At 60.2% G+C, this 16,179-nt stretch overlaps 1 protein-coding gene across 5 annotated transcripts in view; it reads left to right on the forward strand.

The window, feature by feature from the left end:
* STK40 (serine/threonine kinase 40) overlaps positions 1 to 11,612 on the forward strand; it is a 39,971-nt gene extending 28,359 nt beyond the window's left edge. For all 5 annotated transcript variants that reach the window (XM_049617485.1, XM_049617487.1, XM_049617490.1 and 2 more), the window contains 5 exons: positions 2,970 to 3,085; positions 6,978 to 7,122; positions 7,267 to 7,386; positions 7,824 to 7,908; positions 9,273 to 11,612. In XM_049617485.1, coding sequence (XP_049473442.1) covers positions 2,970 to 3,085; positions 6,978 to 7,122; positions 7,267 to 7,386; positions 7,824 to 7,908; positions 9,273 to 9,491 — 685 coding nt within the window. In that variant the 3' untranslated portion in view covers positions 9,492 to 11,612. The remainder of the gene's footprint in view (positions 1 to 2,969; positions 3,086 to 6,977; positions 7,123 to 7,266; positions 7,387 to 7,823; positions 7,909 to 9,272) is intronic.
* The last annotated feature ends 4,567 nt before the right edge of the window (positions 11,613 to 16,179 follow it).

The raw sequence follows: 16,179 nt of genomic DNA on the forward strand, positions 1-16,179 counted from the left end.
CGTGCCGGTGTGTGTTTTCCTCGGATTGAGGGGCGCCAGTACCCCGCTCAGAGCCTGTGTCTTGGCTGCATTGCCTTTAATCTAATGATCCCCTTCTCCTGGGTCTTGGGAAGGACAGAGGTTCTGGCCACCTCTTACCTCTCACGGGTGCTCCGGGAGGGGGCGGCGCGCCTGGTGCAGAGGGACCCACTCCGGACGCCACAGCCCGCCCTGTGCGTGTCTGCGGGCACAGCCCGCCCCCCTCGCGTGCACCCTCGCAAAGTCCAAGGCCGACCTGGAGGAGCTCCAGCCCTCGCCTGCCCGTCAGGTCTGGCCCTGACACCAGCTGCAGAGGCAGGGAGCCAGGGAGCCAGGGAGCTGGAGGCCTCTGCTCTGGCAGAATGGAGCGCTCCCAGGGGAGGAAGTGGGGAGAAGTGTTTGCAAGGCAGCTGGAGTGACGAGTTCACCCTGCTTTGGAGAGAAGGCAAGGGTTGGAACCTGAAATCCCCTTTTGGGGTTATATGAGGTCTGCTGTGGGTTCTCTCTCCTTCCTCCTTTCTTTTTGGGTAAGCAAGTTGCACACCAAGTTCCTAGAAAAGGAGAAAAACACTGGTAGCCCGAAGGGTCATAACTAAAGAGTGACTCACGCAGAGCAGATCCTGCTGACGCAGAGCTGCCTCCCTTCGCTCCCGCTGCCCTCGCCCCCTCCTGCCAGGATGAGCCTGGGGGGTCTGGGGGCTCCCAGGGATGTGGGCGCCTCCCGCTGACTTGGGTGGTGGGGGCAGGGCAGGGGAGCATGGCCAAGCTTCAGGAGGTCTCGGAGCTGACCGTGTGGCTTCCCGTGGGACAGACTCCAGGCCCTCGGCAGCGTAGGCCGGCTCGGCCCTGCTGCCCGCCGCACAAGGTGTCCTCAGGCCCCACCAGCCTGGCCCACGCAGGGGACATCGAGGCCTGCGGCACAGTCACTGGGAAGCGCAGCCTGCACTGCGCTCCGGGGCCTGTGGTCACAGTGTGGCTCCCCTCACCTGCCGCCTCAGATGGGGTCTTTCCCGGGGTCTCCCATGACCAGTCCCTGCCAGGCGTGCCCACCATCTGAGGTAATCCGAGCTGGCAGCTAGCACTCAGATACTAGTCACCACGCCCGGGGCCGCATGCTTTCCCTGGGACTGTCTTCTTGTCACATCCTAACACGGTCCTGGGAAATGGGTGCTAATATTCTGTTTGACAGATGAGGAAACTGAGGTTTGCTTCATCAGAGATTAAATAACGTGCCCAAGGTCTCACGGCCAGGAAATGGCCAAGCTGGGACTGGAACTGGGGAATCTAACTCCCCAGCCCACCAGACGCTGCCCTGAGCGGTCCCCTCCCAGGGCCTCGCGCCTGAGAGATCCCCTGCAGGATGCGTTTCCAGCTGCCATCTGAGCAGAGGGGAAGAACGCAGTGCTTCCTCTCCGTGGGGGCCCTGCCGAAGCGCAGCCCCACGTTCAGGGCAGTGACGTGGGCGGTCCAGAGCTGGAGCAGTCCGCTTCTTGACGTGGTGTCCTTGGCCAGACCCTTGGCCCGCACGCTCAGGCTCTAGCCGCCCCTGGGAGCCACCAGGCAGATTTCTGTGGCATCTGACAGGGCAGGCCTGTATGCAGAGCAAGAGTCGGAGGTTTCTGTTTGGAATGCAGAGGACAGACTAACCTTTGTTTTGTACCAAGCCCTTTGCCAGCAGAATTCCCCGAGATAGCTGAAGGGCCCGCACAGCCTCTTGGTCACAGCTCCCAGGGAATTCCGTGCTCGGGCCCGCACAGCCAATACCTCTGAGCCGACCCGCTCTTCACCCTTGAGACTCATCTGGCAGCCTGAGGACCCCTGGGGGCTGCCCTTCCTGCCATCCTCCAGCTTCTCCGCCTAGCCACCAACATGGAGCCCTCTGTGGGGGGCGAGGCGCCCTGCGTCACTGGCCCTCCCCTGCCTACCTGCCCACCCCCACCCCCACAGCCAAGGTGTGGAGTAAGGCGTCCTCCCTGGGCCACTTGATTCTGTGCACATTGCGAGCTTCATGAAAGGATCAGAGCCCTAAGCTCCTCTCACTCATGATTCCCAGATAGGGGGTTCTGTGGTCTTCTAGGTCAGAGGAGGGTCTGAAGCACAAGACAAGGGGTGAGTTAGCTTTGATGGAACTGAAGGGAAATTCAGGGGCAGGGCACTGGTCAGGGACACATGGGTACCAACTGGTGTCAGTCCAGAGTACAGGCTCTGGAGCCAGACAGACCAAGGCTTGGATCCTGCTCTCTAGCCGTGTGACCCTGGGCCAGCCCCTTTATTACTCTGTGCCTGAACTGCATCATCTGTGAAAATGGGACAGAGAGAAAGTCTCCCTCGTAGGCTTTTATGAGGGGTGACTGCAAACAGTCCACAGCAGACACGCAAGCCAGGGCCTGCACCTGCTGAGTACTCCACAAGCATTAGTTTTAGTACTGCCTGTGATGCTGATTGACAATGACAAGGGTGATGACCAAAGGGATCAGCAAAAGGGAACAAAGCCGGCACCATGGGTGGATTCCAGAGCCCTGCTGGACTTACTTTCCTTTGTGTATAAATGAGGGAGCTGAACTAAACCTCTGGTCATTCCAAACCAGATGTCACGTGAGGTTGTTTTGAGAAATCTCTGAAATTGTTCCGAGTCCTAAACTGTAGCCCCCAGGCTCAGCCGGGACAGTGGTTCCCGGGAGTACTTCTGGAGCACTCACCTGGTCAGAGCAACTCATTCCTGTGACCTCAGATGCCCAGGGGACAGCTCAGGTGGTGACAACCAAGGGCAGCTGGCTGGTGTCAGCACCCCCGATGGCACCGCTCACACAGCCGTAGGAAGGCGGTGGGGGCCAGGGGAGCAGAAGAAGATGTGGGTGTGATTCCTTTGTTCCCCGGATGAGAGGTGGGGCAGCCGGGCGCCCGCGGGTACAGACACGGAGGTTTGTTCATTCTCTGCCCCTCTCTCCCAGGACGCATCGGATAACCATCACCAACTTCTGCCTCGGGAAGCATCTTGTGAGCGAGGGAGACCTGCTGAAGGACCAGCGGGGGAGCCCCGCCTACATCAGCCCAGATGTGCTCAGCGGTACGTGTGGTGTGCCAGGCAGCGGGCCCCGAGCCCCCCAACCAGCCAGGGTGTGCAGCAGTTGGTTCCTTCAGCCGGGCGGGTCTGTGGGCAGGCCTGCGCTAGGTGCACTAGGTGCCGGGGCTTCGGTGGCGGTCCAGACCAGTACTGTCCCTCTGTGTGCAAAACTTGGGGCCTTATGGGAGAGGAAGATGGTGACCCTCACGCCGGTGCCTGGTTAATTATTCTCTGAGATCAGTGCTTGGAAGGAATGAAACATATTTCTGTGAGTGTGAACAATGGGTACTTGAAGGACTTTCCTGAGGAAGTGACATTGGAGCTGTGATTGGAAGGATACAGAAGCACTCGAGGGGGTGTGACTGGGCAGAGGAGCACAGAGCAAAGCTGGAGGGCCGTGTGGCTGCTGCTCCGAGAGGGAGGGGGGTGGGGCAGACTAGCAGGGCCTGAGCGAGAACATCATCCCCTATTTCAAGTGTAAAAGGCAGCCATTGAGCAGGTCTTTACCCTGTGCCACCGTGAGTTTGCATTTCAAAGACATCTTTCCCTTTGTTCTGTCCCTGCCTTAGTTGGGTTGGCTCTTCATTTGTTCCTTCCTTCCTTCCTTCCTTCCTTCCTTCCTTCCTTCCTTCCGCCCGTATTTACCAAGGGCCTACCCCGTAGAAGGCCCTGTTCTAGACACTTCAGATACAACACTGAACAGGCAGACAGACATCCCTGCTGCCATGGATGGTGAGCTGACTTTCTGATGGGGCTGAGACAGATAACACACAAAATGAAAAAGCCAGCTGTGTACTGACTGCCTCCTGATCGTATTGCTAAGCGCTAGGCGCTATGCCGAGCACACGACACACATTATCTGTTTAGAGCCACACAGCTACCCCATGAGGAAAATATTCCAAGTCCTTTTTTTACAGATGAGCAAAGGCTAGGAGAGATCAAATCTCTTGCCCAAAATCAGAGCTAATGGTAAACGGGAGAACTGAGGCTCCAGCCCGGGGCCGCCTCCTGCCCAAGCCCATGTCCGACTGGGCTTTCTTTCCTTTCCCCTGCGTCCTTTGCCACATCGCGTCTCTGAACCTTAGGGAACCAAGGGCTCCACCTCAGTTCCCATCCATTCCACACGGAGCTTCCGAGGTTGCCTCCGGGGCCGTCATGCCCGGCACGCACGCACGTACCCCTCCTCGCGGTGACAGAGCTGCCCCTTCCCAGGCCATCACATCCTTGCGGGGAGCAGGCTGCCGTAACCCGCCAGAGCATTTGCAACACCTTGGAGGCCTCCCCCAGCTGAGGCCTCTGCTGCAATGCCAGGCCTCTCCTGGGCAGCGCTGCCACTCTCCAGGACCTCGGGCTTTGGGTTGGAGTCACTGTGGCCCTGCTAGAGGGATCCAGGCACCACAGGTGCACCCCAACTCCCTGGGGACCGGCCCAGCCCGGACGCCCTCCACGAGACTCCCCAGCTCATCCCTGTGGGTGGCAGAGCCAGGATGATGAACCGGGCCTGTGACGTGGGGCCTGTGACCGTGTGGGCTGGGGGCAGAAGGGGCCCCCAGAAGGGGCAAGAGGCCCTTGGTCAGGCCTGCTCAGCGATGCCAGGCTAGCGTGTGCAGATACTGCCTGTAGCTGCCGGTGGCCTGTCTCTGGCCCTTCCGGATTCATGCCAGTCTTGGAGGATAAAACAGGAGCCCAGTGCTTCAGAGAGAGCCTGGACCAGAGACCAGAGACCCGGCCTTCAGCCCCCTTCTCCTCGTGGGTTAAAAGCAGAACGCATCGCCGCCTCCCCTCCCCGTGTGGTTAAGAGGATGGAGCAGAAAGATTAGTTACTTTCATGTCCTGCCCTCTGGGCTCAGTGCCGAGGTCAAGGTCGGCCACTTCTCTTCTTCTGTGTGCGGAACGTAGCCTCAGGCATCGGGCCTGGAGCTGTGAAAGGGCAAACATGACCTTGCCAGCGTAGAGTTTATAGTCTGGTTAATAGCTGCGTGATGTTGGAAAAGTTACTGACTTCTCTGGGCCCCAACTGCACATCTGTCTATAAACCAGGGATGGCAATAGCCCCTACTTCATAAGGTCCTGTGGGATCAAATCAGGCCTTTAACCTGCCGTCTGGCTAATAAACATTGGCTGCAATTATCATTACAAAAGGAAGGCTTGAAGTTCAGCGTTCCCTCAAAAGCGAAGCTCAGGGAAAGGTTGCCTGCCCAGGCAGGGCTCCCGGGAGAGCTTGTCTGCTGGAGGGGGCCTTCCATCCCCCATCCAGGTCCGGGCAGACGTCCTGGGGCTCAGGCTGAGGGAGCCCACACTGCCCCGGCCGCAGTGCCCCTGCATCCTTGGCCCCCGATTCTTTCATGGGCGTCCCGGCAGGAGCCACCTGCGGCTGCTGCAGGACAAGCCGGTGCCTTTTTTGGAGCCATACTAAGAGTAGTAGCACAGACGGACTCTGTTGGTGACCCCACATGGTGGAGCAGGGTCCAGAAAGGGGCTGCCCTTGAGTTGACCGTGGGGTCAACCGCACAAGGTCACCCAGGCTGCTCTTTGGCAGGGCCGGGGTGACACAGCCTTGGAGAAAGCGTGGCAGAGGCTCATCCCCACAAAACTGCCTGCCGCACCAGCCAGGGCAAAGAGACGCTCACTCCCCATGTGGCCCTGTGAGGCCGGCTTCCTGTCCCATTTTGCAGACAAAGGAACAGACTAGATGAAGGAGGCCCGTGGAACAACACTTGTGTGCACAGGTGCCATAGACGCCCATTGGTTAAGCCGCTTGACCCTCAGCAGGCCTGGAGAGACCTTCAGAACCAGTATCTCCCATCCCAAAGGTGTCTGTGGCCACCCAGGCAACTTCAGGACCATCCAGGGATCCTGGATGTCCAGGTGCTGCCTGGTACCCAGGAGGTGACACTGAGGCGCCTGGCAGCATTTCTTCCATGCCCTTGGGGGGCTGAGTCACATTCTGGGGTCTGGGCTGCCGCCGAGTCAGCTGCTATGCCAGGCAGAATGCTGTCCAAGGACCAGGCGGGCGGGGAACTTTGAAAGGCCTCGGTTCTGTTTTGTTTGCGGGAACAGGTCAGGCAGTGACTGGCACGGGAGGAGCTTGAGCACAGGTGGGTGCGTGGATGGCTTGCCCCGAAAGAGGGAGTAGCAGGGCTTCTGTGGCCGGTCGTGTGGCCTTGGACAAGTGACATTCCCGTGCCTCGTTCTGGAAAAATAGAGACAATATCTAATTCATGGAGTTTGATGGAGGCATAATGAAATAAAAGTGTCTCTTCCAATGCTGTTACAACGTGGATGCTCAGTTAAATGTCTGCTCCCTTCTATTTTGCAGGGACGGAAACTGGCACAGAGAGTTAACTAGATATTCATTCCTTTAGCAAAATATTTGGGTCCGTGCTAGGCACCGGGGCTCAGCGGTGAGCCAAGCAGAGAGGCGCCTGCATCTGAGAACTTACCTCCTTCTAGTGGGGAAGACGAGGGAGGGGATCCTTACAGATTGGGCTAAGTGCTTTGGGGTGAGGGGATAGTGATTGGGGTGGGATGGCTAACTGGTCCCGAACCGGGTAGCTCTTTGTTCTACACACACTACTGGCCACCTGCTCTGCGAGCTGCTTTGCTGGGTGCTGGGGCCACAGACCCAGGCCCAGCCCTCAGGAGCTCGCAGCCTGGCAGAGCAGGGCCGGTGTGCAGGTGGGTGGCCTTCGCAAGGCCCAATGTAATCCCTTGTCTTCCGGGAGTCGCTCCAAGGTGGGGCATCAGCCTGCGTGGAGGTAGAGGGAGAGAGTGACAAGGTAGAGGGGTCCCATGGGTGGGATTTCAGGCAGGTGGCTGTTAGGCTGAGGGAATCCCAGCACTTAGCTCTTCCCCGGCTGTGGGCTGAGCGTGTGCGTGTCCATGTGCCCCACAGGCCGGCCGTACCGGGGCAAGCCAAGCGACATGTGGGCCCTGGGTGTGGTGCTCTTCACCATGCTTTACGGCCAGTTCCCCTTCTACGACAGCATCCCACAGGAGCTCTTCCGCAAGATCAAGGCCGCCGAGTACACCATCCCTGAGTGAGTCCTGCTCCCTGGGGAGGGGAGGGAGGCCCAGCCCTCAGGCTTGAGGGACGGAAACAACAAAGTGAGATTTGGAGTCGTGGGTCACAGAGACCCAGCACCAGCCTGCACCGCCTGAGCCCTCTCCCTCTGCCACATCAGGGACGGGCGGGTTTCTGAGAACACCGTGTGTCTCATCCGGAAACTGCTGGTCCTTGACCCCCAGCAGCGCCTCGCCGCGGCCGATGTCCTGGAGGCCCTCAGTGCCATCATCGCATCGTGGTAAGCGGGCAGGTGCTGGGCCAGGTGGAAGGCTGGGTTCTGCCCGGCCTTAGGCACTGCCCATCCCGTTCGGAAAAGCAGCCTAAGGTTGAGCCTGCTTCTTTGCCAGACAGAGTCAGGTTTCCAGATTTTCCCCATGGGCAAGATTGGAAGTGTGCCGGCAGAACTCAGGGTCAAGCATCTCCTGCATGCCAGTTAATGCCAACTGTGGGATTGGCATTATCTGACAGCCTGTGAGGTAGAGATGTCCCCCATTATTGGATGAGAAAACTGAGGCTTGGGAACAGGTCATTCATGTCAAGAATTTGCCGAGCTGTGATCCCCCCAGGTCTGTCTCAGAGCAGTGGGGACCTGGCCTGTCTGGGCTCCGGCCAGCGGGCCTGGGGAGCAGGGGCCAGGGCTGCCTGCGGCCAGCCCGACTCGTCTGTCCCCTGCAGGCAGTCCTTGTCATCTCTGAGCGGGCCTTTGCAAGTGGTTCCTGACATCGACGACCAGATGAGCAATGCAGACAGCTCCCAGGAGGTGAGTCGGGAAGGCCAGATGGGCCATTACCCAGTCCCAAGGGACCAGCGTCCCGGGAGGACAGGCATGGCCAGGGCAGAGATGGCAGCTCCCGGCAGGCCACAAGGCCGCCGTGGCCTCAGCCTCATCCTTTGACGTAGGAAAGGGACACTTAGGTCCTCGGTCTGAGCTGCCTGGGGCCTGCCTTGCATCCGGCTCGGTTGGCAGCCGTGCAAGAGCGCCGTGGGGCAGTGGAGGTGGGGGCCCCGCCTGGCCCTCTCTCAGCTTCCTCTTGCTGCCCAAGCCCTGGCCCTGCTGTGTGCTGGCCCTTTAAACAGCCACATTTCTCTGCCTCTGACTCACAGAGTCTCTCTCTCTCTCAGCCTTTCTGCTCTTCCCTTTCCAGATGATTCATTTTCTCCCAGTTTTCTCTCATTTCCTGCTCCCTGCAATGGAGAAAGTGCCGGGCCTGGGGTGGGGGCAGAAACCAGGGCCTTTGACAGCCGCTGGCAGGTGATCTTAGGGTGCCCCCTGGAGGGCAGGGCTCGGTGAGGCCTGGGAGGGCTGCCGTAAGGCCCCCCCCACCCCACCACCCACCCACTGCAGGAGGAGCCTCCTGGGACTGCACCAGAGACCACTGACCCTTGAGAAGAGAGTTGCAGGCCCTGCCCTGCCTAGGTGCCACCGCCCCCAGTGCATTCCAGTGGGTCCTCCCCACAGGCCTGGGCGGCCCGTGTCCTTATCCTCCTTTCACGAAAGAGGAAACTGAGGTTCAGAGAGGTGAACTAATCTTCCCAGTCACACAGCTCAGAAGTAGTGGAGCTGAGACTTGACCCCAAGTTCCAGTCGAGAGCCCTGCCCTCCCCGTGTGATGACCAGCATGGGGACGGACCACTTTGGTTTGCTACCGTCTGCCTGGGTGCTCCAGGCTCACCCAGGTGGTGAGCCCCCAGCCCCAGACCCCTCTTAGCACTTGACTTGTATGGGCCCCCCGCCCCCCCGGCCTCTCGAGACCGCCTCTGAGGGGGGACTCCTGCCCCTCTTCACAGCTGAGGAAAGTAATGCGACCTCTCCCAAGGTCAGTGGGTTAGGATCGGGGTGGGGGGAAGGGATCCGGCTCACGCCCCAGCCCTGTGCTTCAGCTGGGGCGACCCCCAGGACGGCCAGCAGGCTAGGTCCAGGCTGGGTGGAGGGCTTCGGGGACCCAAACTGCGGGCCACCCAGCCAGACCCGGTCCAAGGGGCTGCTGCCTGGGGAGGGCAGCCTCTGGAGCCGAGTCACCTAACACAGGCTCCCTGCTCTTCTCTCCCCCTCCACCTCTCTCTCTCTCTCTCTCTCTCTCTCTCTCTCTCTCTCTCTCTGTGTGTCTCTGTCTCTGCCCAAAGGCGAAGGTGACCGAGGAGTGCTCCCAGTATGAGTTTGAGAACTACATGCGGCAGCAGCTGCTGCTGGCCGAGGAGAAGAGCTCCGTACACGAGGCCCGGAGCTGGGTGCCCAAGCGGCAGTTCGGCAGCGTGCCCCCCGTGCGGCGGCTGGGCCACGACGCGCAGCCCATGAACCCCTTGGACGCGGCCATCCTGGCGCAGCGCTACCTGCGCAAGTAGCCCCCTCGGGCAGGGCGCCAGCACCACCCGCCAACCTCTTCCCGGCCCCCCCAGCCCCCCCGCAGGCGGCCCGAACTCTCTCCCAGGCCGCGGCGGGGACGGGGCAGGGACAGCGCAGGTCACACAGGGGGTCAGCAGAGGTACCACGAAGCTACCTTGGGAATGATTGCTTGATTGTTTGGTTTTTTAATCTGAGAAGCCTAGATAACTAATCTGCTTTTAATCATGACGTTTTAATCTACCTCTGGCTCTTTAACCATGCTGTCTCTGGACTGAGTGAGAGGGAGGAGGAGGGAGCCCGCCCACCGCCCAGCGGCCAGGCCGGGGCGGCTGTCCCCCCACAGACAAATAAGCTGAAGGCGCAGCTCGCTGCTGGCTCCCAAAACGAACGCCCACTCCCCACCGCCCTCCCCGGCCCCCCCACCCCCAGTCTGTTTCCATCCCTCCCCTCTGACCCCAGGCCCCTCAGTCCAAGCTTTGGAAAACCTTCACCTCATCTTAAGCAGAATTCAGATATATTTATTTTTGTACTGAAACCAACTTCTCTCCCATCTCTAGGTGGCTCCGCCCATGGCCACTCTCTGCCCCCCACCCCCACCCCCGGCTGGACAGCAGGGAGTCCACCGCCCACAGATGGGCCCCCTCCTCATCCCCCAGGCTCAGAAGCCCCTTCTTGCCGGCTCCCCCACCTCCAGCCCACCGGTCCCTCCTGTTTCTGGTGATGGGGAGGCCTTTCTAGACTTGGTTCTCTTTCTCCCATCTCAGTAGCTTCTCTGAGGTGCTGTACACCCTCGCGTTAACCCTGGTTTCCTTCTGCACCCCTCACCGTGGTACCGAGGTGACGTTGACAGATGTGAAAGGGGTGCCTGGTGGTCGGGCGGGGAGGGGCGTGCCGGGCTGGCCGTGGACAGACGGGCCCTGCCCGCACGCCCTCTTGCTCCCCACACCCCTCTGTGTTCGCGGAGCGGTGGGGACATCTCCCCTCCTGTTCTTGCCCCATAACGGATGGGGTGTCTCTCCCAGCAGACCCTGGCCAGGCCCCTTCATGTGGGCCGTGGGGCTTGTGGGGAGAGCTGCAGGGCCTGGGGGGTCTGCCTGGCTTGAGAACAGGCCTGTTGCCCTTTTTGAGCCGAGATTTTGAAGTGGATGCCCGTCTTGCCAGAACACTGTTCTCACCAGAATGCCCTTCCCTCCCGCTCTCCCTCACTGGACTTGGCCTTGCCCAGGGCCAAGCAAAGACCCCTCCTCTGGCCTACCCCCTCCAGGCACCCCCGGAAAGGCTGAGTGTGCACTTCCAGGCAGCCCTGGGCCCCTCAGGTCCTTCCTGTCTGTTCTCGTTCCCCAATGGGGAGGTGACCGCGGCCTGTGTGACCTTGTTTCCCAGAGTGTGAGCCGCCCCCCCCCCCCCCAAAAGCTGACTCACTGTGAGTGACTTGGGCAAGTTCCCAAACCTCCTTGTGCCTCAGTTTCCCCATCTGGAAAAAATGGGGCCACCTCTTGCCAGCAGTAGCAGGGCCGCCCATGCCCCTTCCTCCCCATGCCCCCATCCCAGCACTTGGGCGCCTCATGCCTCTGCCTCAGTGGGTCTGTGGGAGCCCGCCTGAGCCCAGCACTTACTCCCCCTGAGCACGAAGCCCTGCCTCTATCGGCTGGCCAGCGGCTGAGAGCCAGGGCGTTGTGCTGCAGGGGCAGGGGATGTCCTCTTTTCTATATTTATTTCAAAAAGTCTCCCAAGGGAGCAGAAATGCAGTCTGGCCTAGGGCTCCCAGCCCCTGGGACTGTCCTCCTGTGAGGGTCTCAGCCGGGCCCCTGCCCAGACCCTCCGGGCCTTCTGGCCACGTGCCGGCTCTCCCCTCCTTTTCAAAGCAATACCCTCCGGGTCTGCAGGGCCTTATCAGACCGGCTGGGCCTCTGGGTCAGCCCACGTGTCTGATTGGGTTTGTGTCAAAGCAAACGGGAGGAGGCTGGGCCAGCCCTCACTGGGCGTCACACAAGGGGAGGTCCTGTCGTAAAGACACAAAACAAAACAGAAAAAGTCACAAAAAAGTTTGTATAAAGACATATTTTTGTACTACACGGGGACTCTTCCTGCATGTCAGCAATAAAACTTCCTGACCTGGAGCCGGTGTGGCCTGTACCGTCTGCTGTTCTTGCCCTTCTCACCTGTGTGTCTGTGCTCCCCCCCCCCCCCCCCCCCCCCCCCCCCCCAGGCAGCGCGGGCTTCCTGCAGCTCTGCCCCCCCCCTCCAACCCAGGACAACACCCCTACCCCCAGTCGCCCAACCAGCGCCACCGCCTGGATGGGGGACCGGAACTCCCTAGGCGGTCTCCCACCCACTAGTGCGCACCCCCACCGAGTGCCCCAGGGTGCTCTCCCTGCTTGGCCTGCTCAGCCCTGGACCGGTGCAGGCAGGAGGCAGCCCAGAGCAGCCGCTCACAGAGTAGTGATGTGGGAGCGACCACCTGGGGTCGGGGGGACCTGGCCAGCCAGACTGCCCATGCGCCCACAGGCCCATCCAGGGCAACTGGGGTAAGAAGGGCCAGGCAGGCCTTTTCCTGCACTGCCCTCCCCCCTCGCTCCCTTCCATAGGAAGCCACGGGGCTTCCTTCCTTCCTTTCTTTCCTTCCTTCCTTTGTCTGAATTTAGACTTTGCGGATGGAGCACGGAGCGGTGACGCTGGAGGTAGGCCGGCCCCTCCCTCCGCACACCACAGTGCCCCGGAAGACGCATTTCTATGTTGGGGAACCCACACACAAGAGGAGCAGAGCTCCACGCCGAGGAGCCCCCTCCCAGTCAAGCATCCACACGGCAAGAGTGAGAAGGCCCTGGGTCTCTACAGGTACTCAGAGCCGCCTCCGGCCCCTCGCCCCTGCCCTCCACCACGCCCACCCGGCAGCCAAGTGGCCCCCACCTCCCTGGTCACTCCCAAGTCTACACACATTTCCCCCGTCTCACCTGACCCGTAACTTGGCTGTCGAGCTGTCCCGATGCTCGGCCAGAAGGCACGCCCGCCCCCAGCGCGCCATTGCCGCACTCTGGCTCTGCCGGCGGCTGCGCCTGGGCCTCGTCCCCATGTCCGCCTCCTTTCTGTCCCCCCACCTGATCAGCCCCAGTTCCCGTGAACAGGTGTCTCCTGCGCACACGCATGGATCAGGCTTTCCACTCACCGACACAGGCAGGGACTCTGTTTTGCTGACTAGCGTGTCCCCCGCACCTAGAACTGGCTTGACGTGCAGCTCGCGCACCAGAACTGTTGGTTCGTTGATCTAAACTTATCAGATGGCTCCTCCGTTTTTATTGTGAGCCCTGGAAGCCACGGAAGGGGAAGGTACCAGAAAGGTGGGGGGGTGGGGGGCGGGGGCGATCAACAGCCTCCTCTGCTCCTGAGAAGTCCAACAAGAACTGAGCGGTTTCTATCAGCTTTAGCTACCTCGCGGTCTCCAGCGTATCAGGGAAGGCAGACTGGAGCTGCCCAGCTCTCTGAGGTGGGGAAAGGAGGGAATGGAGTCTCGGTGGCTCAGTTGCTCAGGTTCCAAAACCAACCTTGCCTTGACTTCTTGCCCCTCCTGCAGTCCTAACCCACTGCTAATCCTGTCACCAGCCAGGCAGAATCTGACCACTTCTCCCAGCCCCTCCTGTTGCTTCCTGCTCTCCCCGCTCCCACCCTGCCCCTACAACAGCCCAAGGGCCACACAGCAGCCAGAATGAGCCTTTGGGAAGTCCGATTTTGTCCCCCTCCTGCTGACACCTCTGATGGCTTCCATCCCACGCAGGATAACATCCAGATGTCTGTCTGTGTCTTAGAGAGCTCCACACCACAGGGCTCTACACCTGGCCTCCCTCTGACTTGTGGGCCCCCCACCCCTCCTCACTCCCTGTGCCAGCCACACTGGGCTCCTTGCTGATCCCAAAGGAGGGTTCCACCTCAGGGCCTTCGTATAGGCTATTACTTCTGGAAGCCTCTTGCCCCAGATACTTACATGGCTCCTTCCCTGGCTTCCCTCTGCTCAAAATGTCACCTCCTCAGAGAGGCTGTTCCTGAACATGTGGCCTTCTCTAACCCCTCACCCTGCTCTGTGTTCCTCCACTGGGCTTATCACAGCCTCATATCAGATCCTATATCAGATTATTAGTTATATCTGTCTTCCCTCCTCAAACGCTGAGCTCCATGAGGGCAGGACTCCTTGCTGTGCATCTGTGTGGGGGCAAGGGAGTTGGGGGGAGCTTATCAGAATGACAGGGGTGCTGCTGGCATTTGGGGGGGGGTGCGGAGACAGCCCCACAAGGCAGGCAGATTCCACATCCTGCACGACATGAGTGAAAAGTTGTTTACAATGACCAGAGCCAAGAATCTAACTCCCTCTTATACATAAACACAAAGGACTGGCAGACACATAACATACACTGAATCTTCTGGGAATGCAACCCCTGTGTAAAAGTGGAGGAAATCGGTACTCGGTCTTGTTCAGAACTTTACCAAGAGCCCTTCACCGTTTCCGTGACACCACCGCAATGTCCCAGTGCCTCAGAGCTGTCACCTGACTGGCAATTGACCCCGTCACAAACACAGATCATTACCTTTCGTTTATATTACGTTGTATTTTTAATTAGATGTGGAGGTGGGTATATTAGCCATAAGTTTCGTTTCAGGGGCATAAAAGCAGCAACATAAAGTATTGTGAAAAGGCGGCTTTGGGTCTGACTGGGTGGAGAACCGTGACCTAAAACGGCCCCGTGGAAGGCTGGTGGGGAGCTTGGGCTCCGAAGTTCACGTCCAGACCCCACCCCTGACAGCCACATGACCACACACACGTGCTTGACCTGAGCCTCACTTTCCTCCTCTGTACAATGGGAGTCATGCTACAAACTACACAGGGTTACCGGGGGATCTGAAGGTGAAATGTGCACATAGCACTTCGCTAAGTACCAGCTACCGGGAGGGCACTCGTACCCGTAACTGTTACTGTTCATTGTGCAAACTCCACTGTGCCCTCTGCCCAGCACCTGTCCCAGGGCTAAAGGGCGTTCAGAGGGCTGGGCAGGTTTAAGGAAGCCATCGGTTGGTCACCTTCTCTCCTCCGTCTGAGACCCAATCAGCTCCTGAACCCCTCAGTGGGGAGGCCCCAGTGTCAGGAATAGAGCTGCTGAGGCCAATCCCCAGCTCGGCCACTGGGGAAGGGGGCAGGGTCGTGTCCTGCGTGGGGCTTTGAAAACGCCAGCCCCCCTGAGATCCCTCCCACAGGTCTGTTTCTCTCGGTCCCCTGACCTCCCATCAAGACCTGTCTTGGGGCGCCTGGGTGGCTCAGTCAGTTAAGCATCCAACTCTCGATTTCAGTCGGCTCAGGTTATGATGTCACAGATCCGGGAGCTCGAGCCCCGTGTCAGGCTCTGTGCTAACAGTGAGGAGCCTGCAAGGGATTCTCTCTCTCCCCCTCTCTCTGCCCCTTCTGTGTGCACACCCGTGCTCTCTCTTTCTCTGTCAAAATAAACATGAAAAAAAAAGACCTGTCTTTCCTATGTTTCATCTTAGGATCACTCTCTGTGCCTCCCAAGGTGACAAATCTCAAGTCTCACAGGCTGACAGGAAAGCGGAGAGGCAGCCCGCAAGCGGGCAGGGGGGCAGGCCTCAGGTCAGAGGCCGGCAGACAGGGCGGAAAATCAGCAGGTGGACCGACGGGAGGCACGCCAAGCCGTGATACATGCGCAGAGACCCGGGCAGCACAACAGGAAAGCAGGCGGCTGGGCAGACCGGCGGCCAGGCTGGCGGGCAGCGCGAGGCAGGCCGAAAAGCAGATAGGCAGGTGGCCAGGAGGGCATGAGGCTGTGGGGATGGATGGCCTTTGGGCACATCCCCCAGGGCCGCCCGGAGCAGCCCTCAGCCACTTTTGAACCTTTCCAGGGCCAGGCTGCTGCTTCTCCCACCCAGCCGAGCCTGGCCACACGCAACCCCCGCCTAGGGAAGGCGGCGCTCTGGGCCCAGGAACCGGCTCAACCCCCACTCTGCTCCAGCCTGGCCGCCTGCTTCACCGGGGCCGAGTCACGCCTGACCCACTCCAAACACACAAGTCACACACCAGTCCAGATACAGACACCTGTGTCTGCAGGGAGCAATCCCCAGAGGTCCGCATAGCACGCTCACGGCTTAACATGAGCGTATCCCGATCCGATGCCGCCCTCACAGGTCCGGCGGGGGGGGGGGGGGCACGCACGTGGAGCCCCACGAAGACACAGGTGCAAAGGGAGGCACAGCATCCTCAAGGGGGGTCGCGGAAGCACCTCCGCAGCACGCGCCACTGTTCGCTCGGGTGGGAGGCATTCCGCAGCTCGCTGCACCCGTGGAAACCCACCGGTACCACAGCCAGTGGTTAGATTCTGGCCTCACCCTCGCCTCTCCGCTCAGTGTGCCGTGGCCGCCCTTGTCCTCGTCCTGGCCGACTCCTCCTCCCACCTCACCCGTCTCTCGCCGACTCCTCCACGAGAGCCCTCGAGGTTGCGGCATCCGAGCTCAGGCTTCGGCGGCTTACTCTTCCCTCCCGGCCCCAGAGGTGATCCCACCCGCTCCCGGAGTGTCCAATCCATCTTAGGTGTTGAGGGCCCTCAACTGCGCGTCCCGCCCAGACCCCTGGCGGCTTCCTCCCTCTGCCACCACCCCTGGGTATGTGGGGGACATCGCGTATCTAACAATCTA

This window comes from Panthera uncia, assembly GCF_023721935.1.
Source record: "Panthera uncia isolate 11264 chromosome C1 unlocalized genomic scaffold, Puncia_PCG_1.0 HiC_scaffold_4, whole genome shotgun sequence".
NCBI classification, from domain to species: Eukaryota; Metazoa; Chordata; class Mammalia; order Carnivora; family Felidae; genus Panthera; species Panthera uncia.